At 50.1% G+C, this 12,003-nt stretch overlaps 1 protein-coding gene across 2 annotated transcripts in view; it reads left to right on the top strand.

The window, feature by feature from the left end:
• MICU3 (mitochondrial calcium uptake family member 3) overlaps positions 1 to 10,699 on the top strand; it is a 93,189-nt gene extending 82,490 nt beyond the window's left edge. For both annotated transcript variants that reach the window (XM_043970940.1, XM_043970939.1), the window contains 4 exons: positions 2,520 to 2,628; positions 4,535 to 4,692; positions 5,916 to 5,984; positions 8,644 to 10,699. In XM_043970940.1, the coding sequence (XP_043826875.1) occupies positions 2,520 to 2,628; positions 4,535 to 4,692; positions 5,916 to 5,984 (336 nt within the window). In that variant the 3' untranslated portion in view covers positions 8,644 to 10,699. The remainder of the gene's footprint in view (positions 1 to 2,519; positions 2,629 to 4,534; positions 4,693 to 5,915; positions 5,985 to 8,643) is intronic.
• The last annotated feature ends 1,304 nt before the right edge of the window (positions 10,700 to 12,003 follow it).

Below are 12,003 nucleotides of genomic sequence, written 5' to 3'. Positions count from 1 at the left end.
TGAGGGAACAGTCAGTTTACCTCCTGAGACCTCATCACTTTCTTATAAAGAGTCTTCCTGATAAGCTTAGTATTAGAAAATAAATATTCTACTAACCAAAGGACTTGTGTGATTGAGTTTTAAATCCCTGGCTTCTGATCATTCAAAATCCTGTTAGTGGGGCAGCTAGGTGGCACAGTGGATAGAGCACCCGCCCTGGAGTCAGGAGGACCTGAGTTCAAATCCGGCCTCAGACACTTGACACTAGTTGTATGACCCTGGGCAAGTCACTTAACCTCAATTGCCTCACCAAAAAAAAAAAAAATTATGTTAGTAACAATGGTGACATTGCTATGTGACAGACAGGAAGGGCATAGTCACAGCACTACAGAAGCCTGCTGGGGAACTCTTTAGAGATAGTATTTTATTATTATTTTTTGGTTGTTTTTTTTTTTTTTTTTGCGTGTATGTGTGTGAGGCAATTGGGGTTAAGTGACTTGCCCAGGGTCACACAGCTAGTAAGTGTCAAGTGTCTGAGGCTAGATTTGAACTCAGAGACTCTGAATCCAGGGCCAGTGTTCTATCCACTGTGCCACCTAGCTGCCCCTAGAGATAGTATTTTAAGGGAGGGTCCTTCTTTTGTTTCCATGGGAGCTTTGCCTTAGGTTTTTTGTTTTTGTTTTTTTCAGGGCAATGAGGGTTAAGTGACTTGCCCAGGGTCACACAGCTAGCACTGGCCCTGGGGCCAGTGCTTTATCCACTGGGCCACCCTAGCTGCCACCTGCCTTAGGTTTTCGATCATTGTTTATGGTCTGCAGCAGTGTGTTGATCAATATTTAACAACCAGCTCTGTGAAAGAAAACAAGATTGTATGCAGGGCACACTTTTAAATTTAATGGGCATTATTAGCTTTTTCTCTGGCTGGGAGCCCCCTCTGGGTCTCTGGCAGTGATGGGGGTGATGACAAAGGCTTAGAGCAGCTTTTAGTGGGTCTTCTCATCATCAAATACTAACCGCCTGCTCTTCTTGGTGCCCCAGTGCTTCTGACTGGGACTGCCCCCTTAGCAAAGAGACAGCGTTCCCTCCTTCCCGCGGTCCCTCAGGGGAAGGCACTATCGGCTCATCGTGGCAGGGTCTTGAAGCCTCTGTGACTGTGGACCCTCCCAGCTCACCTGGAGGCACACCTGAGCTCCTGGCATACGAGGCACACGCCTGTCCTTAAGCCTCCTGGATCACCAGAGCGCCCTTCCCACGCGGGGAGATCTTGCCCGGCTCTGGTGGTCCTCCTTGAGCTTGGGGCATGTTTAGAGCCCAGTCCTGATGGAGTCTCCATGTCCTCATCAGGCTTTCTGCTACAGCCTGGGCTTTCTTATTCCCCAGAGCAGCTTGCCTTTCTGACAGTGACAACACCGTTTACATCACTTCTGTCTGATGCCTCACCTTCCCAACTCCTCCATTCCCTCAGCCTTCCATATTTCAGCATTCCACATAAACCAAAAAATGGACAGGAAAGCAGCGGCATCTTGGGAAGTGACAGGGAGGGAGCCTGGAGGGCGAGCATCCCGGGCACCATGGCACCCAAGGTGCTGAGCCCTGGGCTGCCACGCCTTTTTTCTTTGCTGGTGCGAACTTTCCCCAAAGGTTCGTCTGTTCCAAGTCCCATGACTGGAGATGCAGCATCGGGATCACACATTTCGATTCAGTCACTTGGCCCATTCCTCTCAATTTCTCCTACTTCGGAGGGATGAGGTGTTCAGGACTGGAGGAGTATGGTGGGAGTTTGAGATTCCTGTAAGACACCTTTTGGGTATTTTAGACGGTCCATGGATTAGACAAATGGCAAAGACCTTTGAGGTGGGAGAGGGATTTCAATCTTGCTTTATCATCAACCTGTGGCATAACGTTAAGTCTACACAGGCAGAGTTTCCAAAGGAATCCAAAATCATCTTACTTGATGCCATCTTAATGGGTAACACATTCTCTGTCAAAGTTAATCATTGATGCTGATGGCACATGTAATGTTATTAATCATCAAATTAATCATTGAATCTTTATTCAATCACCTTGGTTGAACCATTTGGGGGGGTTTTGTTTTGGGGGGGTTGGTGAGGCAATTGGGGTTAATTGACTTGCCTAGGGTCACACAGCTAGCAAGTGTCAAGTGTCTGAGGCCAGATTTGAACTCAGGTCCTCCTGAATCCAGGGCCGGTGCTCTATCCACTGTGCCACCTAGCTGCCTGGAACCATTTTATTTTAAAAACAGCTTTGCTGGTTTCAGTCAAGTGTTCTGAAAACATTTCCATCCACTATGGGTTAATGGAAATGTGTGGAAAGAGCTTCCTATTCCGTTTTGAATAAGACAGCGCAGATGTTTCCAAGGGTCTGTCTTGAAAAGTCTGCTTTGAACATCCATGATGCAGGAAGGTTGGCAGGAGACCTGTCCCCGCTGCTGGGCGGTGGGGGCCAGAAAGGAGACTGCCCGGGGTGCCGGACACCACCCTCGCGGCACCGCAGTCAGTGACAGGCTTTCATTTTCGCAGGGCATCACATTCGATGAATTCCGGTCCTTTTTCCAGTTCCTGAACAACTTGGAGGACTTTGCGATTGCACTGAACATGTACAACTTTGCCAGTCGTTCCATAGGGCAAGGTAGGTGCTCGTCTTTTCAGGTAAAACCGCTGCAGGAAAGCTTTGAAACCTTCCAGAAAGAGCGCCCATTCTTACCTCGAAAAGCCAAATCACGGCCTCACTTTCACGCTTGGGTTAAGTGGGAGCAACCAGAGCCTTGGAGCAGACAAAGACCAAGGATTGGGAGGAGGGGTGCAGATGGGTGAGCACTGAGGGAGGGAGGGCGAGGGGGCTCAGGAAAGCCCCTCCTCCTAGCAGAGCTCCCCAGGGGTCGGCCTTCATCCAGTCTTCAAGCCGCTGCCTCTTCTTAAACTGAACGTTTCCGGAACCTCATGTGCTTTTCAAGTGAAAGCATTTATTATTAATTAAGAACAGTAAAGAACTGACCGTGTGTAACCCTAACTTCCTCGTAGTCTAAGGCCTTCGGGCCTAAAAACCTAAGAGCTTGCACCAAGTGACAGTTTTCTGAGCCAAGGGAGCGGTCCAGGAAGCCAAGAGCGAGATGAGAGAGAGCTAGCCTCTTGTGGTCAAGGATTTTATCCTCTTTTGGGAGAGGCGGGTCATGATGCCATCATTCACTTCCATTGACGTAACTTGAGGATGGTCTAAAGAGGCTAAAATTCCTCCATCTAGGTGCACTTCTTCCCCTAACTAAACAAAAGAATCTGCATTTCCTTCGCTCCCCTGGGCTCATCCCAGGCAGGAGCTGAACTTTCCGGGGCGAGGGGGAGAGAGCAACTAAACTGATGTCTGAATCTCTCCTAGAAATCCATCATTAATAATCGTTTTCTCACACTCACACACAATGGGTGTGGGCATCTTCCTTGCTCCTTAAGATAACACATTGCATGGTCCAAGATAATTCCAAAGGATGGAAAATGCTCTCCAAATCCAGAAGAAAGAACCTGTGGGATCTGGATGCAGATTGAACCATACTGTTTTTCTTTTCTTTTCTTTTCTTTTGAGGTTTTCCCCTTTTGTTCTAATTCTTCTTTCACAACATGACTAATGCAGAAATATGTTTCATGTGATTATACATATATAACCTGTTTCATCAGGGAAACACCCCGTGTTTCTTCTCCATGGCAGAGCATCCTGCAGTAAATCTCCAGCAGGTGGCATCATTCCAATCGTTACAAACCTATATCAGATTGCTTTCTGTCTTGGGGAGGTGGGAGGGAGGGGAGAGAAGGAGAAAAATTTGGAACTAGAAATCTTAGAAAAACAAATGTTGAGGGGGCAGCTAGGTGGTGCAGCGGATAGATCATTGGCCCTGGATTCAGGAGGATCTGAGTTCAAATCCAGGCCTTGGGCAAGTCATTTAACCCTCATTGCCCTGCCCCCCCCCAAAAAAAACCACAAATGTTGAAAATTATACATGTAACTAGAAAATAATAAGATACTTTTATGATTTTAAAAAAAGATAATACATTGCAGGGAACTTCACCGTCCTCCTTCATTGTTTTTAAAAAGGCATTGATCCTGTTGGTTTTATCACTACATTTATTTCCAAATCTACCCCATCCTGGGGGGGGGGGGGAGAACGCAGTAAGCCTTCTCATAGAACTGAGTTGTTTTTGAAACGACTCAGCAGAAGCATCTGCCAGATACATTGGCTGCCCCACATGCAGCACTCCACCCCAGTAGGTCCCCACCTCTCAGCAAAAGAAGGGCAGTACTTTCTCATGATCCCCTCTCTAGAGCCCAGCACAGTCATCGTTCAATGTCGTAATATTTGAGGTCTCTGTGAGGGTCTTCAGTTTCCACACACGCCACGGAGGCCTGAGGGGACCGGGAGAGGTGTTGGCAGTTAGCTGTGCCCCTCATGGAAAGGGGTAGAGTTCAACTGAGGAGCAGAGGGTGGGCAGGGCAACTCTTCCCCATCTCAGACAAGACAGCCCTGCTTTTGCTCCTGCCCTTTGCCTAGATGAATTCAAGCGTGCTGTCTACGTGGCGACGGGCCTGAAGCTCTCGCCCCATCTGGTGAGCACCATCTTCAAGATTTTTGACGTGGACAAAGACGATCAGCTGAGTTACAAAGAATTTATCGGCATCATGAAAGACCGGCTGCAAAGAGGATTCCGGGTAAGAAGAGGAAGCCCCCTCGGGGAGGAGCCCCCCCGAGGATACATAGATTGAGTGAATTTAGTTGTGGGCCAGCGAAGGCCTTCTGGGAAAGGCAAGGAGAGTGCAGGGCCAGCCAGTCAGGGGTCAATGAAGAGCGGCTTAGGCAGCCCCAGAAACAAGCTCTGGCCAGGTCTCCAGCCGGGCGTGATGCTGCTGTTGGAGAAGGTCACGCCCCTTCTCTGGGTCCTTGTCTGTAATTCCTATCCCATGGCCTGAAACAGGTGCAGTCTGCCCGGTTATTGGCCTGCAGACAAGAAGGAATGTCCCTTTCCCCCCACCTCCCTCTGTCTGTCTACCTCCATCTCTTCCTCTTCCCTTTTCTCCCTCTCAGTCTCTGTCTCTCTCTTTCTCTCCATTTTTCCCTCTCCCCCTTCTCCCGGTCTCTGTCTGTATCTCTCTCCCCCTTTTACTCTCCCTCTATCTCTCTGTCTCTCTGTCCCTCTCCTTCCTCTCTCTTGCTTTTTTCTCCTCCTCTATCTCTGTTTCTCTCCCCCCGCTTTATCTCTCTCCCTCTTTCCTCCTCTCTCCCCATTTTTCTCTCCCTCTCCATCTCTGTCTCTCCCTCTCCCCCCATCTTTTTCTCTCCCTTCCTCTGTCTCTGTCTCTGTCTCTGTCTCTGTCTCTGTCTCTGTCTCTCTCTCTCTCTCTCTCTCTCTCTCTCTCTCTCTCTCCTCCCCCTTCCTGAGAAGTGGGTCTCAGAGGTGGTTTTGGAGCAGGACTCAGGGAACAGACACAGGCAGATACCTTTCTGGGGGTGCCAACGATACAAGAAGGAAAGAAAGTGCTTTGTGAAGTAACCAAGAAACAGCTCTTCATGGCCATCTAGACTCATCCATTGACAGAAGTGGGAATTAGAAGTGGACCCGTGATGGTGACGGTGACAGTGGTGGTGACAGTGATGGTGACGGTGACAGTGATGGTGATGGTGACAGTGATGGTGATGGTGACAGTGATGGTGGCCCCATCCCTTCTCAGGCCAGGCACTCAACATACCCACTCAGTGTTAGGGGAAGAGTGTGGACTGTGAAGACAGTTGGGGGGGGGGGCGGCCCTTGGCTTCTCAGCCAGAGCCTCTGACCCTTCACCACTGACCCTCTTTGCTTTGCCTTTTCATGCCCTGGTCCTCGGGCCTCTCGCCCTGGTGGTCTGCTCTGGCTGCTTTTTCTGTTGCCTCTTCCCAGGGCTACAAAACGCTTCAGAGGTACACCACTTTCAAATCCTGCCTGAAGAAGGAACTCCACAGCAGATAGGTATGTTCACTTGTTGGTGTGCATGGATGGGCCGGCCCACAACTTGATGGTGCCAGATGCTGCCTACCCATACCTGATGCCCATTTATTGTTCTGCCCTTCAGTATAGAGCTGATTCATCCCGCTATCTCCCTGTAGTAGGGCCATGGTCCCAGCAGGGGTCACAGGCAGGCACTGGACCCAGCAGTGCCTCGGGTCCCTGGTGTCTGAGATTACCTCTGACCATGCAGGGGACAGCCCTGGCCTTTGAAGTCTTGGCACCAGTGGGACTTAAGGCAGTATCCGGAGGAAATGGGATGGTTTCCTCACCTTTGGGTTTAAAAAGCTGAGATTCCATTGCAGGGTGTCTCTATAACTAAGAGATGTTGCCATTCATACCTAGACCTCATCTGTCAGAGCCCCGACCTATTATTAAAATCACCATTGGCTAAGACCAAGCTAACCACAGTGCTTTGGGAAAGGCTGGTCTGGTGGCAGACAAGAAAACCGTGTTTATCTCAACTCTTGCTAAAAATCTTTCCAAAGTCTGAGCCCTGTTTCCTGAAGGAGTAGGGATAGTCCATTTAAGGAATAACACTGATTTTTTTTCCTTGAATGCCTGCCCCAGTATGTGCAATCATAAGATCGTGGCCTGGGAGCTGGAGGGAATCTTAGAGCCCACCATGGCCACACCCCTCACTTTACAGAAGGGGAAACTGAGGTGCAGGGAGGGCTGGTGATGTGCCCAAGGCCATCCATACTTAAGGTATAACAAATACTGACTGACCCAGTTTGGGGGCATCGTTTTGAAGATTTTTGCTGGAGGTGGAAGCTCTTTAGGAGGTAGAGGGGCTGAGCCAAGACTTAGCGCAGGCTTTGTGGCATCCAGGGTGACCTGAAGGGCCTCTTAACTTTGGGTGGGCTCTCCACGTGTAAATGGACACAAGTCCAGTTCAGCCCAGTTTGCTTGTCTTTGTCTCGTGTTGTCCAGGAAGATTTATGAGCCAATAATCCCAGACATTTCTACAGTGTGTGTGAGTTGACAAAGGACTCCACCCACATTGCCAGGCTGGGCAGGTATTGTTGTCCCCATGTTACAGGGAGAAAACTAAGGCTAAGCATAGCTAGCTACCAAGTGCATCAAGCTAATGCTGGCATGGCCAGGATTTGAACCCAGGACTAACTCTGTGCTCTTTCCACGGCCTCATACAACCATCCTACGCTCAGCAATTTGCCCAGAATTGTTATTATGGTGATGGATCTGGCAGAAGAAATAGGAGCCCCCCCCCATCCTTTACTTGAGGGGCTCTCTCTTGGTCCTCAGGAACCCCTTCAGTGGGAAGAGGGCTGCAACAGGGTCTCCTGTCTCAGCACCCAGTGCCCAGCCAAGGGTCTGCCTGAATGAAGGAGGGAGCAGCCCCAGCTCCCGATATTGCCCAGGTCTGTTAGTGAGTGGCCTCTCGCATTTCTCTTAATCTAACAATTAATTGTGTCTTCTGGTCACAAGCTGTTGGGGGCTTTCTTCCTTATTCCTGGTGAGTAGTTCTTGAAGCCAAAGGGGTGAAAGAACTGGTCGTAGTTAAGCCTGAAAACCCCGTGTCTCCAGAGTGCTCCCTTGTGAGGAAGAGAACCAGGAGAAGCCTGTGGCCTTGGTAGCCAAGGAAGCCCTTGAGCAGCCCCAGCTCATCCTGAACTGTGGCCCTTGGTGATCAGTAGCAGTAATGGCCACACCTGCCCCAAGGCCCTGTGGACACAAGTGAGCCTGACAGCTGCCCAGTGTCCCAGGCTGCCATCAGGAGATAGACTCAGGAGCCAAACAGGCTTAGGTAAAAAGCCCAGCCAGGGCCTGTGCCCAGTGGTAAAGAAGGAGCCTGGCAAGGAAAGGGTCTGGGAAGACTCGGGGGTTGTCAGCACACTGCCCTGGCCCTCAGAAAATCGTCAGGGCTAAAGGAGTGGGCATGGTGCGCCATCCCCCAGGGACGCCAGGCAGCTCCAACCAAGGGAAACGAGGGCTGTTGGCCTTTCTGTCCCATGCTCTGGCATTTACTCTCCTGGCTGTGCCAACTTTCAGTGTCCTTTTGCACCTCAGAAGTGATTGGCCCCTCTCCCAAGCCTGCTGTATGGATTCTGAGATGTTTCGCCTTAGAAAAGAGGAGAGAAGTAGGGGAGCAGAGGTGGGCAGCGGACCTGGGGAGGAGGGGCTGGCCCCCAGGACGTGGCCAAGAGGACAATTCAAACTGGGCCAAGAAGACCAGGCTGAGAGAACTCCCCAAAAGGGCATGGTAGGAGCGACTTGCCCATCATTGGAGGAGGAATGGCCACTTGTTGGAGATGCTGAGGGTCATTAGGGGATAGGGCACCTGGGGGTTTGAATCCTGCCCTATTGGCTCTGGGACCCTAGACAGGTTATGTGATCTCCCTCAGCCTCCGGGTCTTCATCTGTGAAATGGGGCTAATCACAGCCCCTCCCGGTGAGGATCAAATGAGATGAGGTACGTCAGGTAGACCATGAGGTGTCATCTCAGCACACTGTCAAGGAAGACCCCCCTGGGTGCCCATTGGGCCGAGGGCCCGGGAGGGGCTTCCCGATTCAATGCTGGGTCCCCCCACCCCGCTCTTCCTCTTGTCTAAGAAACCAGCGACGAAGCCAACCTTAATGGGGCCCTTGTTCTTTTGCTCAGGTGCCCACCAAGGGGCGGAAAGGATGGCTGAGTGACTGGGCAGCCCCTTGGAAGCCTTCACAAACCGACTCGCAGCCAGCAGCTGCCGCGATAAGAGAAGACATGAAAAGCCGGGAGAGAACACATTCTGTCTGTCCTCAGTCCGTGTCCGTGGGAGCCCCCACCTGCCTGCCGTGACTCACCTCCTCGCTCCGTGGGCACATCTTCCCATTCCCTTCTCGAGGCACAGAAAGTCCAAGGAGGATCGACCGCCCTCGAGTCTTCTGTGTTCACTTATTTATTGACTTACTTACTCGCGGGCGATCCGCCCACCCGTGACACCAACGGGGCCCGTGGAATAGGGCACAGTGAGGAAGGCACCTGGTGTGGCTCTTGGGGAAGCGCACGCTTCCCTAGGCACAAGGGTCCAGGTCCACCCTGGTCGAGTCTCATTCTAATACAGCCTCATGTCACGGGCTGTGACGCACTTTGGACTTTCGAAGGCCCACGAACGGGTACCATTGTGGAAATCACAGGAGACCCTTGTGCCACCCCCACACACACTTAGGAGAGGAAGCGCCCTCTGCCCGTCCCTCAGGTATCCCTGCCCTCCAATGAATATGACTCTCCCCAGCATGCCCTGCACCTGGCCGCAGCTTGTCCTTCTGTCGAGTACTGCATGAGAATAGCTCTTTTCTGTTTAGGTGACAGCCTAGAATGAATACAATCTGGTCGGAAAGAATGTCTGTATCATAATATTTATTGGTAATAATTTATTCTTTCTTGAAAAAGGACCACATGCAATGCACAGCCTCCAGCTAGGTTGTTTTTAAGTAACCACTAAAAATCTAGACGTAGAACTTCTTATTCTTAAAACAATCTGTCTTTACGGGCAGACCAGTAACTTAAAACAATGAAAATGAGCTTTGCAAAAAGAAAAGAATTTGATGCCTCTTGACTGATTATTGCAAGTCTGTTCATTAATGAGATCCTCAGACTTGATCACGATATAAAATACTCCACTAAAGGCTTTGCATGCTGAGTAAGAGGTTTCTGTGAGATACTGTCTTAGCTCTGGGGTGCCTAGCTCCGTGGAGTTGGTGGTGTTTTTGTAAATGAACATCTGAAATGCCAGTTTTATTTTTTAGCCATTAATTTCACTTCAGTTGTAAGGGTTTCATTAGGGTGGGCCCTTCTTCCATTAGTCCAGATGACAGCAACCTCCTTGAGTTGTCCTAAATTCACCATCATCACCTCATGGCCAGCCCTCTGGGGATGTACACCTTTAGAGAAGCTGGGCCTTGAATGCCAGGCCTGGTCAGTCCTGAGGCTTGTCCTGGCCACCTTTCCAGCAATGTTTAAGAGGAAGGAACACAAGAGATGCCAGGCCACCTTCTCCTGCGATGGGGCAGCTGAGAATGAGGTCAGCAGAGGAGAGATGATCAGAGCCCATAACTGTGCTGGAATTTTCAAGATGGTGGCACCGATAGCTGGTGTTCTGACTTGGCCCAGCTCCTTGGCCAGAGCTCCCTGCTCCCTGTGCTGGCCTAGGAAGAGGGAAATCTGAAATTAAAGTATCACCTTGCACGTTTAAATTCAATCTGGGCATTCGGTCCCTTTGCTATTCCATATGAGGTAAGTACCTCTAGATCCAGCTTGACTTAGAGTAAATTGTTCCCCATGTTCCCTCTTGGTGGGAAATGATGCTGTGTAAGTACCTGCTTGGCTGCTCTGCCCCAGTCTGGGAGAAAGCCTGGTCTTCCAGCAACATTGCCCATAGCAGTAGCACTGAGCCAGCCCAAAAGGCATAGGCAGCTCCATGCCAGTCCTTACCTCGAGGAAGCGGATAGACTCCTGCCCGTCTGTGTAAGACTGCCATACTCCTACTAGTTTGCTGCTGATCACAGCGCTTCTCTGTGTGCTTCTGTAAATAATCTATGGAAAGATTGAAAGCAGATCCCTGTGTCAGCCCCAGCATCATGTCGGCCAGAACCCCTGCATTCTAAACGTGGCATCATGAAATAAAAGTTTGTGGTGATGGCTCAGACTTGCCTCCTTGAACACGCCTTCAAAATTTCTTCCCTGTCTCAGTGTGTTCCTTCTTATGCCTCTTTAAAGATAGAAGTGAGACAACGCTATGTAAGTACCGAAACCTTCCTGCTGCATCCTGAGGTCAGTGTCCAAGGATCTCTCTGTGTCCCTGTCCCCATCTCTGGAGCCTCCCAGACCTTTTGACCCGAAAGGTCCCTTATCATGGGAAGAGATGAATTGGGTGGCTGGTTCCATTGGTTAGTGAGTGAGCACCTAACCTATTGAGAGGGCCACAAAGTTACCACCTGAGAGACACAGGGACAACCCGTCGCACCTCATCTCAGCCATTGCTGGTTGTGGCTGATATGTAGTTTTCCTCTGATGATCAACCAGCCAGTCACATTCTTGGCCACACAGAATGACCCTACACAAGCCCTCCCTGGTCTCCTGCAAGGAGGGATTATGTCATTCTTTGGGCTTGGCACATAGTAGCCCCTTAATAAATGACTGTTGATTGATTCCATTCAACAGCTCTTAAGTTTCTTCTTTGTGTAGAACACTCAAATTCACACTGAAGAAGACACACAAAAGATTGACCATTGGGTCGAGGGGAGTGAGCACAAAGGGTCTTAATGGACACCCTGGCACGATGGGGACATGAGGAAGGCACAACGTGGTGAGGGGGTCCATCATGGTAGCCCCAACACCTGGCAATTTGTGGGCGTGGAGTGGGTCAGCACTGTAATTCCTACAATAATATAAGACTAACCACCATTTTAGTCTCTTTTCAAAAAAAAGAAATTACGACTCAGTATTTAGGGGCTTATTTCCATGGAAACACATATGTGATATAGCAAAGGGAGTAAAGGGAAAAGTGGAATTCTCTTTATAGCCACAGAAGCGGGTCAGTCCCACTAAATTCCACGTCCCAGAACTTGGTTTCCCTCTGATCACAGGAACAAGTCACCTTCCCTTCCTGGGCCTCAGTTTCCTTATCTGTAAACTGGGGGTGTTGGGTTAGATGACCTCTGCAATCTCTTCCAGCTCCAAGCTCTATAATTAGCATCAGCGTAGGGCCCCCAGCAGAGCTGTGAAGGAAGGGGAAGATGATCTGGCAGGAATGAGGAGACAGCATTCCAGGCAGGGAAATAATGAGCACTGGAGAAGGTTCTCTGGCCCTCTGAGGTTCAGAAAGTGTTTTTACACGAGTTACCTGGTGACCCTCCAGTCAGGTACGAGCTATTGTTAATCTGCATTTTGCAAAAATAACCAACGCAGGGGGCAGCTAGGTGGTGCAGTGGATAGAGCACCGGACCTGGATTCAGGAGGACCTGAGTTCAAATTCTACCT

The sequence above is a fragment of the Dromiciops gliroides genome, chromosome 6, assembly GCF_019393635.1.
Source record: "Dromiciops gliroides isolate mDroGli1 chromosome 6, mDroGli1.pri, whole genome shotgun sequence".
NCBI lineage: Eukaryota > Metazoa > Chordata > Mammalia > Microbiotheria > Microbiotheriidae > Dromiciops > Dromiciops gliroides.
This window is presented reverse-complemented; position numbering and strand designations above follow the sequence as displayed.